Below are 16465 nucleotides of genomic sequence, written 5' to 3'. Positions count from 1 at the left end.
TTTAAGGACAATTCACAAGAGGGAGAGCATTTAAAGTTTTTTTCATTAGCTTTACATAGGGGTGCTTTGCTCATTTTCTCTTTCAGAATAACCCTGAATGTTACATTGCTAGGATATGCTCCATATTATTGTAATTGTGAAGTTGTGAAATATGAGCTCATTGCATAACAGTCCCACGATTAATCAGTGACATCTGTGAGGTTTTTGGTGCAGCTGACAGGAAGCATGAGCTGAGAATAGCCTCATAAGTAATGCATAACAAAAACAAAAATAATCCAGGGGTCCGTCTGACTCCATAAGACATGGACCATCATCAGAAAACATCTTTACCAGCAAGCATGATACCTCATTTTGTTGAGAAGGACCAGGGTTACTGATATATTGATTGGCAGCAAGACAGACAATTCTCAAGTCGCAAGTCTCACGTAAACAGGCTGAATGCCAGCATCTAGCATTTATTAAAATGGATACAATCTACAGGCACATCTGTTGGGTTTTGTACCTTATTTATCCAACATTTTAATAATTGATTCAGTAAGCTTGTTGACAGTGGCTTCACATGTAGAATGACCTTTGTACCTTGGTACACAAAATAATGTTTTGGGGTTTTTTTTTTGGTTTGTTTTTTGTTTGTTTTTTGTTTGTTGGCTTGGATTTCTTTCTAAATTCCATCTACAATAAAACACCATTGTGAGTTATTTTGAGTGAGTGAATTTATAGAAAAATGCATTTTTAAACTATTTAAATCCAATTTATTTCAAATCTCTTGTGAGTACAAAGGTATTCAAAAAATATATTTTAAAAATATGTTTTATATTATTCAGAAATAAACTGTCAAGTGGAAAAAATGTTTTTTTTTATCTTGTTTATCCAGCTTTAAATACTCTCATGAGTAAAATGTATGCAGTTTTTTTTTTTTTTTATTTCATTCACCTACAATTAAATACTATCATAGTTTACAAAATACATTTTATGTCACATTTTTGGCAAGAACAAGTAAAGTGTAACACTGAAATTTGTGTAACTTTTGACCATACACACTCACATTGTACAATAGCAGTGCAGTAGTTGCTCTCAGGCACAGTAGCAGCTGCAAAGCATTTTTTTCCAGCCGGTACGTTGTCAGGACCAGCCGACCAGTCAGTACACTGGGAGAAAAAGTAGGCTACTCTTCTGCTTTTTGGAGTGGCATCTGATCCTGCCCTCATCACAACCAAAGCTCTTCTGTAACGTGCCAGAGGAAATGTCAGACCCACCAGAGGAACTAACTAACAAGCCTTTCACGGCCCAGTTGTCCAATGTTTACCTCAGCATCTTGGCACTGTTCTGCTTTAAGCTCTTTGTTAAGATTTCTCTTAACTTGCTGACATACTTCTACATTGTCCGTGGGAACCGTAAAGAGGCAGCCAGGATATCAGCAGAGTTCTATGATTATGGTCAACAACACAGTGAGTACCAGTGAGAAAACCATAAAAGCTTAACAGAGTTGTTTTTTTTCTTGAGGTGGCTTGATTGCTCCAACTAACTGCACCATTTGAAGCGTATATATGTGTGCGTTTAGGGAAGATCTGGTGGAAAGTGTAATCACAATGTAACTGTGTTTACACTACACAACCAGAAACGTGTTTGACCTCAGGCACAGAAGGTCATAGGATAGGTAGAAAATATTGTTTGTTATAAAATCAAGTAAACGCACACCCCACTCACATAAGCTCACTCACACCCCCTCACAATTTCCGTGTTTACAAATGAGCTATAAATACTGCATTGCTAATCCAGTGAGTATATGAGTCATTAATTGTATTCACATTAATACATACTGTAGATACGAATGATAGCCTACTTTCATTTTATTAGCTTAATAGCTGCTTATAAACCCTGAACTGTACATTCAATATTAAACGAAGACACTGTAGGCTGGCAGCTCTTTTTCTCGAATGTATTAATAGAACACAGTCATGATACCCCCCCCCTCCTCCTTCCTCACCACCCCCATCCTGCCCTAGTTTCCATTCCCAGCTATGCAGTGCACCCTTTCACACTCAGACAGCAACCAAAACAACACTCCACATTCTCAGGGACAGGCGGTTCGAAGACACATTCTGAGGGAAGAGAGGCGACGACAACATAATCTGTAGCTATCGTTCAAGGGAATGTTTAATTCAAAGTGGACTCACTCCGTGGAATACTAATTAGCCAAGCTTGGGTTATTAGTCACGGTTCTGTAGACATGGTCTTCCTTGTTCTTAGAAATCTGATGACTGGTTCTTAACACCCATATTTCAAATTAGTGTCTGTCAAGGAAAATAGGCTGCATGAATACAATAGCATGAGTTTCAAAGAAAACATTAGATTAGATTAGATTATTATCTATAAATTATGATTAAAATGGAAGAAAAGGATAGTGATGATGATAATGTGTGGAATGCATTGGCTGTTATTCTGGACATTGACTCAGGTGTGCCTAAGGATTTTTTCCTTTTTTTTTGTTGCCAAGTTTACATCAAAATAGCTACAGGCTATTTGTCAAGTTTATATTAATTTGTCATGTGAATGGATTGTGAATGTGCTGAGTTAAATGCATCAGGACTTTTCAAGCACCATTAGTCACATAATAATACCCTGCCCCATGCGTTAACTCTCGGAAGATGAGGGTAACGCATGACCAGAGAGGGTAAAATATGAATTTGATAAATATATTTGTGGTTGGGATTTCATTTAGAAGCTGTGATGGTTAAGGAATAAATGAATTGTGATATTATCAGACAGAATAAATAAACTCAGAGTTGGTAACAGAAAAATATCCAAGTAAGTAAAATAATTGTATAAAGAAATAGAATCACTGTTGTCGGGGTCCCATACTGTCAAAAAAAATAAATTCAAGGACTTTTCAAGGGCTTTCCAAGCCCAATTCCTTCAAATTTAAGGACCCAACAAGGCGTGGTTTGAGACACAGATCAATTGCTGCTGCAACGCGAGAATTTTTATAATCAGAGCTGTCAGGCTTTGCAGAAGCTCAAAGACAACAATTAAAACGAGAGAGAAGCTTGACTGTTGTGAACACATCTCAGCAGTGCTGTATTTCAGTGATGGCAGACTACGTGCTCTCTCACTTTCTCTAACACAACACAGCTAAACAATATATTGTGTAAACTGAGCAGCAGAGACAGAGACGGCGGGCAACACCCATGCTGACAGCAGCACGAAGCCTATTTACTAATATTAAGTTAAAAAATTGTCAAATGAACTTCAGTTTCTATTGTTGAACAAGATATATAAAGTCAAGCACTTTAAATGGCCCAAGTCAATTTGTGTCTATCTTCAAAAACTTTTAAGGCCTTGATTTTCTTCTCAAATTCACAAGACCTGTAGGAACCCTGAGTTGTTTTCACTGGTACATAATGCTTAATGTTTATCTATTACATTCAGTTAGAGTATTTCGCAATATAAACTAGTAATGCTGGTAATAAATACATTAAATATTTTCATCTAATATCTACGTACTGGTGCTGAGCTGTCATCAATACTCCAGGGCAGATGGAATATTTGTGTGTTGTATTTGTATACTGTCTAATACTGTGGGTCACCTAAAATGGTTTTGGATAAAAGCATCAGGTAAATGTAATTAGAAGCAAACTAACTTGTTATTCCCACCACAGGATCCTGGGCGGACCGCTCACCTCTCCATGATGCTGCAAGTCAGGGCCGACTCCTGGCCCTCAGGACCCTCATTTTACAGGTGACGAGAACACAGTCCTAAGAGAGTCACGTGCATCTCCCTCTTCTGTACACATGGATCTGTTGTAACTTTCCTTCGTGCAGTTATATTAGGTTCAGTAGCTATTTTAGATTACCAGTCAGATACAGAGACAGAGGTTTGGAGGAAAGTCTGGGGTTATCTGAGGTTATTTAAAGGGGCACCTCCTTTCACAGATGATTTATTAAATTCATCAATCTGCATCCTTTTAATTAGATTTGGATATTCTTATTTGTCCCTCCCCATAAATAAAAGTGTTTGTTTGCGGCAAATTACATATTTTTGATGTTACACATTACCAAAAAAAAAGATTATATATTGTATCTGAGGGGGGTTCATGAGAAACTGACTGGGAATGCATTCAGTTGCAATCTCCACTTTTATGTGCACTCTCAGCTGCTCACAGATGGAGGAATGTGCCACAAGAGATCAAGCCATTTCAGCTACAAAGCCCACAATGCCTTGTTCTCAACTCAGACAAGCTCATGACAAAGCAGCAATATCATTACAGTATTCTACATGGTGATTCATTAGCTCTTTACCAGACTTTTATTGGATCTGCGCTTTAATTAGCAAACTCATTAATCTCTATTGTTAAAATGTGACTGTAGAGAATACATAGTTTGTCAGTTACTGAGAACCATAACTGAGGAGGATGTGTCTGTTATATAAAAAGAGATAAGCCTTATTGATCTTTTTGCAATTCCAAGGATTTGCCAACAGAGGTTGACAAAGGTCATGTATTACCCAATGCCCCCAAACACGCTGAATGTCTGGGCCTGTTTGATTCGCTTTCCAGGGTCACAATGTGAATGTTCTGACTATAGACCATGTGACACCCCTTCATGAGGCCTGTCTTGGAGACCACGTTGCTTGTGCCCGAGCTCTCATTGATGCTGGAGCAAATGTAAGTCACATATTGGCCTTATGGCTCTTTAATGCTGCTAAACTGCACAGGTCAAATGTAATTTCCATGGCTGGGAAAATTTGGATAGGAGTAACAAATGTGCAATACACTGCTCTCCATCTCCAGTCACTGTAGAGCTATTAAGTTTACGTTCCCCTTCAACTGTTCCCCCAGGCTGCTGCTATTAGTCAACCTGCATGGTTAAACAAGGTCTAAAAATAACAATAAAAAGAAAATGTGTTTACAGGTCAATGCTTCTACAATTGATGGAGTTACCCCTCTGTTCAACGCCTGTACAGTGGGCAGTGTGGCATGCACTGAAATTCTGTTAGAAAATGGAGCAAAAGCTCAGAGCCTTGTGTACCACCCCTCACCTATCCATGAAGCTACCAGCAAAGGTATGACAAAATATCAAAAATAACTAAATGGATCAATTCATGTATCAGGATGTTTTGCATTTACTTTTTTGAATATATTGAATTTATAAAATGAGCGGCAGTGAGTTGTCACAAGTAAGTTCTGGTTCAAAGCTTTTAATTAAATATCTCTCAATCAATCAATATCAATTTTTATCTGTTTGCTGTTGATATTCAATATCCTGACATTACATCACTACTAAATATCTGTTTCTGGTATAACATAAACCGATATTTCATTCTAACTACTGATTACAACGTGTGCTTGATCCGGTCTTCCAACCTGTTTTTTTATGTCCTTTATTGTGCTATAAAGCTCTTTCTAACAAACCTTCACTGTGAGCTTTAAAAGTAAACCCCAACATGACCGGAGTGGACAGCTTGGAGAATAATTTCACATTGTCACAAACTGATTACTGTCTTCATGCTCCATTACTTCCAGGTCATTACGGTTGTGTGGAGGCTCTGGTGACTTGGGGGGCAGATGTGGACATGGACATTCCTCACCTGGGCACAGCTCTCTATACAGCCTGCGTCTGCCAAGAGCTGGAGTGTGCCAGGAAACTCCTGAGGGAAGGTCAGCCCACACCACAGTGTGGATCTTTACATCTCCATACAGACAGGCACACATCCTAAACTAGAAAGGCACTCAGAGAGCACAGAGCTCCGCCGAGGCCAATGTCAAACAACATACACCAGACTTCAGAGAAAAAAATTCAAATTCAGAGTAAATGATCCAGATCTGCCCCAAAAATGTAATGGGCTCTTCCCTGGCACACGTCCCATCCCTCCAAGTTTACTGCAAATCAGTCCAGTACTTTTTTGCGTAATCCTGCTCTTAAACAAACAGACACACACACACACAGGTAAAAACATAACCTCCATGGCAGAGATAAAGACTTCTTGTACACAGACAAGGAAATAAATACACAGACACATGTGCATGCACAATAAATTTTAAACGCCTCTGAAAAGGCATTTATACCTCGACTCTGCATTACAACTAAGAGTAATAAAATTAGCGGCAGTAAAACAGCTTTATTTTTTGTCAGTTATATAAATCATCGAGGCAATGCTGCACCGAGCAGTAGGCGTTTGCCAATTTTTTCTGCAACTCTTAAGATAAGACAGTCCTGTATTAGTCCCACATTGGGGGAATTTTCTGGATATTATATGAGGAGAATTCAAACATTTTAGACACAACGCATGCTGCATTTTGAGCACTACAAGAAGCGGCAGAGCAATCACATGTAGCCCACAGCTGACTGACCACATTTCCGAGCTATGTGTATGTTTGTATGTCTACCTTTGATTAAAAGTAACAAGCTTACACCAATCTCTCAGGGCTGCTCGAAGTAAAATTCAGAAAATGTAGGAAATTGTCAGGTTCACAAAGGCAGAAGTGTCCAACTTTGAAGTTTTCTGATTTGACTCAAGTTTTCCTCCACACAGGTGCCAATGTACAGAAAGGCAAATCCCTGGATTCACCTCTACATGCAGCTGCAGAGAAAGACTGCACAGCAGTAGTGAAGCTGCTGCTGGACTTTGGTGCAGACATTAATGCCAGGAACACAGACTTTCAGAGGCCAGTAGATGTGGCGCCACCCAGCAGTCTAACAGAGGGCTTTCTACTGCTCTATGAAGGTACAAAGTGACTCGTAGCTTGGTTGTGTATGCAGTGTTGGACCTTCGCTTGCTTACCCTTGTTGTTTAATTTAATTTCAATTAAAGGTCTTGGATTATATGTGGAAGTTGTCTATGATTTAATTCTACACCCCAAATAATTTATCATTGTCTCCTTTCACAGCTACACCACGACTGCTGAGCCAGCTGTGCCGTCAGTGCATCAGGAACTGCGTTGGCCGTGACAGACTCCACCTCCTTTCCCACCTTCCCCTGCCCAACAGGCTAAGGAACTACCTGCAGTACCAATGACAGGCAGAACAACCAAACTGTCTGCCTAAATGGGACTTATAGAAAGACGCCATTCACACTAACAGCACATCAACTCCATGAACTCTTCCCACCTTTAATTTTAGGTGCCAGACAATGAAGTAAGAACAAATAATTTGAAATTAGTCACAGAGCAGCCACTGAGTAGCTGAGAGTACCAAGCTGTGTTGAGCTGGCCTGCGTCCCAAGTTGGATGTGGGGACCTGGATGAATGTGAAGCAGGATACTGCTAAAAGAAGCCATTAGGCTTAGCCTTCCCTGGATATATTATGAAGAAATAATATAATAAATACAACTTAATTTACTATTCAGATTTGCTGTGTTTAGAAGATATCTTGATAGTTGCAACAGCTACAAGAGAGTGATCACTTTGAAACCTTTACCAAAGATTATAACGTCACATAAATACACAAAATATATGTATGATTGAGTATGCATAGTTTTGAATTTGATACGTAATGCATTGCATATGACTAGATAATTAAAAAAAAAATTGAAACTTGGTGCATTCCAAAACTTGCTGTTTTTCAAAAATACACATGTTTGCTGTGTTACTGGTGTTTGACACAGAAATGCAGTAGGATAATTTCAAAAATCCTAAAATAAAAATTGTTGCTGGTTGCTATTTGTCTACTGAGTACTGACAAGTTGCAGCGACTGACCTTATTGGAAAGTCTCACATGGAAAGTATGAGTGGGTGGAGCAGCAAGTATTTGTTTCTATAGCTGAGACATTAGCTAATACTGTAATAATGCTCAAAGACATTAAGAACTACATAATCATATGAATAAAGTGGAAGAATAAAATAACATTTAATAACATTTAATTATTACATGCATTGAATTATTTCACTTTCATGATCAAATTAAATATCTGTATTGATAAAGATGATAATATGAAATACTTTTATTTATTTGTTTGCCAGCACTTTAAGGGGGACTTAAAGTGAGCCACGAGAACTTAAGTATTTATTAATGTATAGTATTTGTCAGTGATTAAAACATCTCCCACTGAAGGCATATTTTATAATATTACAACTGTGCTTTACTATATTGACATTTATTATCTCTTTATACAGCAGCCTGCACTTATGAGTGTCCACATGAGGAAGTTATTGTTCATAAACAAAATTACCTGCTGCTTCCAACTACATTATATATACATAGTGCTTTCGGGTGGGGTTCCTAAAATAAAGTGTTGTCAATGCCATACACAGGTAAAATGGATGTTAATGTATTATTAGAGTCTGTATTCATGCTACATCCTCTAGAGGGCAGCAACCCGTCATCGTGGTATGGTGCTGCCCTGGCGGTGCCACAGGACCAGGACAAGGAAGTGCGTCGTTGCCATGGAAATATAAACACAAAAAAAGTCCAGGAAACTTGAAACTGGGCAAGTCAGTTAAGGCTCAGTGTGGCTCCATAAGTTTGCTTGTCATACAAAAACGAGATTGGTTGGAAGGTTTCACTGGGCTCAGGGCGACATGTCTTACGCACAGTGCCTCAGAAAAGCAGGACTGCCAAGAGACGCCGTCCAGTGGCTGCACAGCCTCCACCTGTCATTTCACCCGAGGAATGTGCGCAGGTAAAGTTGTGGTTTTATGAATGACATAAATAGCAGACTAACTCACAGTAAACACATCCACTATCCACAGAGTACATTTAAACATTATTTGTACCTCAAAGTCTATTTTAAAACCGGAATAAATGTGGATGAAAAGGTTATTGCGGGTCCTGGTCGCATTTAACCCTCGACGTTTGAAAACGACTCAGATGCATGTTAATTGACAAAACTAGTTTTCTATATGTTAATGCTGAAATCTCATTGCAGCTAAAACAAAGGCGAACTTACTAAATGTCTAAAAGTAAATCACAATTTCAAACAAATTTAACCCAGTTTTAACCTAGCTACACCTGAAACATCTCCAGTGTCAACTAGGGGTTTTAACATATCTTCCTGGACAGGGTATTTTATTTTAAAACAATACTCAGTACTCGTTTTGATTGAGTATTTTTTGAGTGACCCTGCCATATTTAATATTGGAAAGATCTCACAGTAACAGGAGGCTGTAGCACCACACAGAACACAGAATTATAATGAAATAAAATGTAAAAAGAATAATCAAGGTCACAAAAAAACTGGGAAAGATTGATAGAATATAATAAGAATAACAGCAACAATAGCAATAAATATACTATAACAAGAAATGCAGAAAAAAGTGCTTTCCAGTGTTCCCAAGACAGCAGATTGTTCAAAGTGGTGGAGTAAATATACTCGCTCTGTTTCCCTACTTTTTATTTCCAGAGATTTTTCCAGTGGTTACCTTGTGGCAGAGATATTTTCTCGTTATTACCCTCAAGACTTTTCAGAGCATTCATATGACAAAGGAACATCACTTTCTGCCAAGCAGAAAAACTGGAGCCAGATAGAGCGGGTAAGACGAGGAGGAAAATGTCAGAAAATATTATGAGGGGAGAAGAAATGTCTTCATCATTCATTTCAGTTGGCATGTGGTTTAAATGAATTTTCCATGTTCACCATGGTATTTAATGCCGTTTCATGTTCCCTGAAAGTAAACCTGCATTTAGTGTTGTGATATTACCTACATTTACTGGGTCGATATGAAACAGAAAATTCTTATTTTGAGTCAGATAATTACTGAAACTGTCTATTGTCCCAGTCTTTACAGAAGCAGAATATGCACTTGAGGAAGGAGGTTGTTGAGGGAACCATTCACTGTAAACCAGGAGCAGCTGAGCTGCTGGTGCAGGAGGTTTATACCATTTTAACCAACAGGAGGTAAGGGTTGGTTGGGAGCAGGGGAGGAAATTTAAACCATTTTAGGCAGAGTCAAAAATTCACTGGGTAGATAGATAATATGTTTATATAGCATATATATATATATATATAGCTATAACATATAACCTTCCTGTTACACTGTCACAGGGTTGATTGTTACACTCTCAGATTTCACTTAATAGTGATGTTTCTGGAAAGATCAGGGATATTGCTATTATTTCTAGTAATGTAACTGAAAATGAAGGGACGTTGATACTGAAGTAAGAACAGCACAGGGCCACTGAAAAGCAAACAAAATACCTCACTAACCAGTTTCTAGTGCACTTGAACCCAGATAAAAACAGGGTCAGTTGGCCAGTCAGTTAATTAACAGCACATCTACACAATGTAAAAATGACACTGACACAAATTCTAAACAGATACAAATATAATGATAGATTCCTGTACATAATTATAACCTTCATGAGTCTCCCCTTCTCAGCATAAGAGGTGTTGAGGGCCCAGAGTCAGATTTCACCGACCAAGACTACCAGGAGCTGCTGCCCACACTGGCCCGCTCCACGGCCTCTAAAGCCATCAAGAACAACCTAAGGATAACAGAGATCATGGCCAAACCCGACATCAGCACTAACCAGAGGAAGGCAGAAGTCATCCTCCACAGGCACCTGGAGCACAAAGCTACAGAGAGGGCTCTCAACCCTGGTGAGGAGTTTTGTTATCAATGTATGTCTTGTTTGTGCTCCATACCATGTGTCATCATGGTCTTGAGGCAAATACAGGGTGCTATCACAGCTTTTCTGTAGTTTAGTTTTTTTTTTTTCTTTTTTTGATCTGAATTAATGTATGTCAGATGAAGTTACAGTAATGCCCTGTGCTTCGTCATGAGAATGACACAATAACTCACATGGACTGACAGGGCCTGACATATTATTGGCATACTATATTGGGAATATGGGGTTAGACGTAAAACTGCATGATCTACAGTATGGAAAGGACATTTTAAAAACTCATAAACCATATTTCTCTGAATGTGACAGAATTTGGCAAATTCTGACTGTTTCTTTGGTTGGGTGACAGCAGGACGTTTTAAAAGGAAGCCAAATCTGGGTCAGCTGGCAGCCAAAAGACTTTTGCCATCCAGCCAGGATAACAAGTGCTTTGACAGCCCTTCATCTAGAGCCACCACATCAAGTAAGTGTAACATCTTACATTCTCTCTAAACAGTGTATTGAGTTTATTGATTATGATGACAGTGATGCTCAAATGCATCATCTGGGTTCAGCAGTTTGTAATGGTTTTGGCAAATAGTGACAGTTAAAGTGATGAAAATGCAGAGAGCACGTTTAGTTAACTTTGATTCTTTCTAAAGGATCAACTATTCTGCCTGTGTTTCAGTAGCAAAAGGCTCAGTCACTTGCTTTGAAACAATGTAGATGAAAAACAGTGCATCTGTCACCAGCACATCACCTGCTTCTCAAAAACATTTAAGTTTCAACATTTAAATGTGCACAACAGTTTCTTTGAAAGGGGGAGACATAAAAGGAATGTTTTACTCCTCAGAGGCAGTATCCCATTTGAAGGCTGTATCAAGGGTGCAATGACAATGTGAATTCATATTATATATAATTAAAGTTACTTTGTTTCATTACTTCTTTCACTGCTGCCAAATAACCTAGTTCACAGAACATATTTGATTTATTGATGTGAATGTAATTGCAGCTGCACTTAGACACACTATTTCCCCATTTCTGGTGTTCTAGAGTTGTGCTCCTCGTCGACCTGTAGTGGAGCTGCTGTGTCCTTTAAGGAGATAAAGGTGCGTCAGCCTGTCAGACGCTCTCAGGTTAACTATTAAACTAACTGGATGGAGATCTGTGCTTTAATAGTCATGTGTGTGTCACTTGATCTATTGATATGGTTTCCTCAATAATTCATATTTTATTCTGAACTATTATGCCACACAAGTAAAATTTGTTTTGAAAGGCAGATTACGTCACTGTTTGTTGCGGTTTATGTAATGTTACAGTGTTTCTACCATCATGTTTGGACGATGCCTGTTTGCACCAGTAGGTGGCAGCTTGGAGTCATGAGCAGAGTTCTCAATGGTTTTTGAGACTGAGGTCCACTGCTGTAGGTGTACCATTGACAAAATGAGGAAATAAACCAGTGCATGCATCAAATATTGACCTGCTTTACTGTTTATCTGTGCATGCTGTTCGCTGTGCTAAGTACTCAAATGCTACTTCACCCCTTACTGAATCTTCATCTTCCCCCCATTATATACCTTATTCTCAATCTGCATTCTAAGAAATTATAATCTGCCACTGGCCAAACACAGGTAAACTTATGCTGCAGCTCATTACCCCAGGTAAGAAATCCTGAGAAGTGATTCCTAAACTGGCTGTTTAAAGAATAACCAGTCACTGTGACATGTAGACAAGAATATTTTCTTGTTTTGTTTCTTAATCATTAATTTTCTAAAATTTCTAGGTCGTTGAATAAATGTCAGGACTAGTGAATCATGAATGATTTTCAAAGTTTCTCTCTGAGGATGTCGATAAAACTTTGCCCGTGGTGACATGAATTAAATGTGCTGACACATCTTCATGTACCATCATAAATCCCATACCTGCGATAATGATTTTATAGCTGTGTCCCTAACAGCTGTTTATCCTACTTAATTTCTATGCATCCCGATGGGAGAGTCCTCTCCTCTAGTTTTAACATAAGCCAGTCCTGTACTTTAACTAGGAACTAGTGTTTCATTTTCACAGATTGCTTTATGTCAGCGTTAATGGCACCATATGTTGTGTCCTTTCACTGGATCACCTCAGGGCTGTGTCCTGTCATCTGTACATACTGTACACCAATGACTGCACAAGTTTTATCCTGACAGACAAATTTTTACATTTTTAATTATTTACCATTTGTGACCCAGATTCGGGAGAGTAAATCTGCTCATTGTTTGGTTGTTGATGATTTTGTCCAGGCGCACAACATCAGCTTCTTACAACTTAATGTATGCAAGATTCAGTTTCATCAACAAATATAATTTATACCATACGTTATTCTGTGGGTCCTTTCTTCATTGAGCATTTATAAACTTGTCCAAAAAGTATAAATTTATACATTTTTCCCTTATGGTTACTGCTGGAGTTACATTAACATTTGGTAAATTACAGTTACGTACATAGTTGCAAAAGTTAAATCTATAGTTTTCACCTGACTGGCAAGGGAAATAGTAACAGACCTCATTGACTGGCACATAGACCACTTTTACCTTAATTCATTTCAGGTCACTCTGTTGGCCCCAAATCTCTAAGCACTCATAGATACTCAGTGTACAATACAATTGAGCTGTGAGGCTCGTGAAAAACAGATGACAGGATGATAAGTGTTTCTGGCTGACTGCCTGGCTTCTCATGTGGTCTAAGAGCCTGGGGTTTCAATAGAGATGGGACAATGCTGTAATGATAAGATCTTCACAGCCTCAACAGACTATTAGCTACAGATGACCATGAAATCTATTACTGCTGTAACAGTAGATAGAATTTGTCTCTTGAGCTGAAGCATTTGGCTCAACAGCAAAACCAAACAAATACAATAGCTAATGCTAGACTGAAGAAAATGTTGAAATATAACACTTAGTTTCAAACTCAATCTATCAATAATTGCTTGAGAGGAAGTGTGGATATCTGACATCTGAACAAATCCACCAGCTTATAATATATCTGATGGTCTCTGTGAAGGCAGCCCATCCTGTTTCCATGGTAGTCCCTGGCTGGTAAAGCCTCTTTCCCTGCCTCCCTCAGTGGAGCTGTAAAACCTGACCTCCTTAATCTTTCAGTGTCTTTTGATTTCCCTCAGCTTGACTGGGCGTGAACACACATCAGCACTTAAGATGGAGGTTGCTGTCGCCTGTTGATTTCTGCAGGCGCCGGGTGATGAGCATCGGAATTTGGATTTGATTCCTCACGTGGTTATGTTGGTTTACACTAAAAATCCAGACCGAGTCAGAAGCAATATCATGTAAATGTACTGTATAATAAAGGAACAGCTGGAGTCCTGATATATTACATACTTACAATGCAAAATGAATTATACTGTCAACACTAATGCTAATCAGTGGAATAGGCTGCTTTACATAAAACGCACTGGCCAGGGTTACAGGGTGATGTTTATATTTATTCTACATCTACACACCTCTCCCACTGAACAATATCTAGGGCTTGGTTGCTATGGCAACTAGCAAGCCCACACTGGAGAGCAACCAGGAGACATTAATAAGCTTACTGTGAGCTTCTTTGGCTTCTTCTGTTGTTCATGAGCACCGGCAGTGGCTGTAGGATTGCACGTAGGGTGGAGGCGTACAAAAATAATAACAATAATAATATGCCAGCACATTCATTTAAGCTGATGAACACACACTTACGTTCATGTAGAAAACACAGATAGCATTTGTGATGAAAACAGGAGATGCCACAGAACTGATGTTTGAAACCAAGAACGCCTAAAATGCCCTAAGAAAGTGTTTTGACCATCTGCTGAATTTTCCTATCAGCATCACGGCGCCCACAGTGTGAAGGAAGCTCTAGTGGTGAAGGCCGGGGGATGCAGCAGGGGGAGGAGGGGTCAGCGCCTTGTTGGAAGCACAGACAGGAACACCACTAGCCAGGGGGGGGGTTTATTGTGAGGCTTTGTAAGCAAAGGATTCCCCTTGAAAAAAGCCCTCCCCCATTCTCCCACAGCAAATCTCCCACCCCTATTAACAAAGCCACGGCTAGCTAGTGTGTGGTCATGTTATCCAGGCCATGGGTGGGGCACTGTGTGTGTCTGTAGGTCGGCATGCACATAAACGTGTGAAAAGTCATGTGTATTTCAGATTGTCATATTTGTATGCATTTATTCAGAATCCACTGATGAACTGCTTTTATCTATGAACATATTTTCAGTTTTGTTACATTAGTCACTAAGACGCTGCTGGCCCCTGTTGTTAATTTCCTAATCCCACGAGACTAAAGATAATTATTTTTTATGTGCCACATGCAAACAATACCACTTCTTAACAAATATGAAAACATCCAGCAGATTGGGACACAGTTCATCTTTCATTTCATTACTGCTATTTCCAATTTTAAAATCATATGCTGTGCAAATATTTATCAAAGAGCAAAACTCCAAATGATGTGAGAACTTAAAATAAGAGCTTGAATCAGAATCAGAATCAGTTTTATTGCCAAGTATGTTTCCACATACAAGGAATTTGTTCTGGTGATTGGTGCAATTGGAGGTTTACACAGTTTTAGTTTCTGCTTGTATGTGGGAATCAGGTGGACCATGACATGGTCAGAGTGGCCCAGTGCAGCCCGGGGGACGGCGTGATAAGCACCACTGATAGTGGTGTAACAGTGGTCCAGAGTGTTCCCCTCTCTGGTCGGGCAATTAACAAACTGTTTGTATTTGGAAATGTTTGATCCAAATTGAAAAACAGTACCAAGAAAAGAGCAGGCTTGTATGTTGCTATTTGGTAATTAATTAAAGTAGCAAGGGTGAAATACTGACTCTATAAGCTCAACACAGTACAGCAACAAAAATCTATCAGGCTGCTAAGCAGCTGAAGAGTGGACTTTTTTACTGTACAGCAGAAAACAACATGCTACAAGACTTCTCCTCCCTCAAGAAGAATGAGCCAACCTGCCTCTATTAGATTCACAATAGAAAGGCCAAAAGCCACAGGAAACTATGTTAAAGTAAAAATACAACATAAGACAAAGAGGACATGTCTTTTGGGTCAAAAGCAAGAATGGAAAAAGACTTTCATGCTGCCCAGCATTCAATCCATTTTCTGTACTTATAATAACACACAATGTATCTTGTTGTTAAGAGTCATATCTCTGCAATACTACTGCCACTGACCATGGAATAAAAATGTACATATTAAGATATTTATATGATATTAACTCCTTTTGTATGGGTGTGAATTCTGACCAAATGCAGCTAGAGTTTGTTTCAAACATAGCAAAGTTGCATGTTTTTCATGGATGGATATGGATGGACCAAGGAAATTTCACGACACAATCTTGGAGGTGCAAGCTGTATGGATGTAACTAACTTTTTTTTTTTTTTAAATTGTTGACCAGAGATACAAACTTCATCATGTTACAGCATCGCACAAGTTGGAAAAGAGGCAGAGTCTCCTAATGAGCTGGAGGGCAAGTCCAAGCTAGCTGGATCTGGATCAAAGTGATGGACAAGCTGACTGACCGACCGTCACACAGAGCGACCGACCAACAAACCGACACCATCATCCCTCAAACCACACAAGGCTAATAAAAAACTAAGCTACTAAATTAAACTAAAGAGAGATACTCAGTGGATACAGGAGGTTAGACCATTTGGTCGTACAATGTGCTAAAGGAGGCTAATTAAATTATTAATTTAAGATGTTACATTAAGTAATGAAACATTGATAAAGCATTACATTTTCACATGAATAAATCACTATATTAATTTTTGAACATTAGCATAATTACCATAAACAAGATGTAATGGTGCAGCTCTCAGACTTCCTTTAATCAGAGCAGATATACTGTGAGACAAAATCAAGTGAAAGGCTGAGGAAAAGACAGCGCT

At 38.9% G+C, this 16465-nt stretch overlaps 2 protein-coding genes across 8 annotated transcripts; both read left to right on the top strand.

Moving 5' to 3' along the window:
* The first annotated feature begins 1067 nt into the window (after nt 1-1067).
* On the top strand, nt 1068-7532 carry asb5a (ankyrin repeat and SOCS box containing 5a). 3 transcript variants are annotated; one of them, XM_071457207.1, is made up of 7 exons: nt 1070-1448; nt 3660-3739; nt 4557-4664; nt 4912-5062; nt 5523-5657; nt 6533-6724; nt 6888-7532. In XM_071457207.1, the coding sequence occupies exons 1-7, from the start codon at nt 1244-1246 to the stop codon at nt 7013-7015; spliced, it is 999 nt and encodes a 332-aa protein (XP_071313308.1). In that variant the 5' UTR covers nt 1070-1243; the 3' UTR covers nt 7016-7532. The 3 variants fall into 3 exon arrangements, with proteins under 3 accessions (XP_071313309.1, XP_071313308.1, XP_071313310.1); XM_071457209.1 differs by lacking the exon at nt 1070-1448 and adding an exon at nt 2073-2458; XM_071457208.1 differs by lacking the exon at nt 4557-4664 and having other exon boundaries at nt 1068-1448.
* Nucleotides 7533-7669: 137 nt separating this feature from the next.
* spata4 (spermatogenesis associated 4) lies at nt 7670-15925 on the top strand. Of its 5 annotated transcripts, none has more exons than XM_071457213.1 (7): nt 7670-8617; nt 9338-9467; nt 9714-9832; nt 10314-10534; nt 10910-11023; nt 11593-11648; nt 13700-15925. In XM_071457213.1, exons 1-7 carry the CDS (start codon nt 8517-8519, stop codon nt 13712-13714), a joined length of 756 nt encoding a protein of 251 aa, XP_071313314.1. In that variant the 5' UTR covers nt 7670-8516; the 3' UTR covers nt 13715-15925. The 5 variants fall into 5 exon arrangements, with proteins under 5 accessions (XP_071313314.1, XP_071313313.1, XP_071313312.1 ...); XM_071457212.1 differs by lacking the exon at nt 13700-15925 and adding an exon at nt 11859-13675 and having other exon boundaries at nt 10913-11023; XM_071457211.1 differs by lacking the exon at nt 13700-15925 and adding an exon at nt 11859-13675.
* Nucleotides 15926-16465: the final 540 nt, after the last annotated feature.

The sequence above is a fragment of the Trachinotus anak genome, unplaced genomic scaffold (genome assembly GCF_046630095.1).
Source record: "Trachinotus anak isolate AG129_WGS33_773 ecotype Australia unplaced genomic scaffold, CSIRO_AGI_Tana_v1 ptg000021l, whole genome shotgun sequence".
NCBI classification, from domain to species: Eukaryota; Metazoa; Chordata; class Actinopteri; order Carangiformes; family Carangidae; genus Trachinotus; species Trachinotus anak.
The sequence above is the reverse complement of the archived record's forward strand: the minus strand, read 5'-3'. Positions and strand labels throughout refer to the sequence as shown.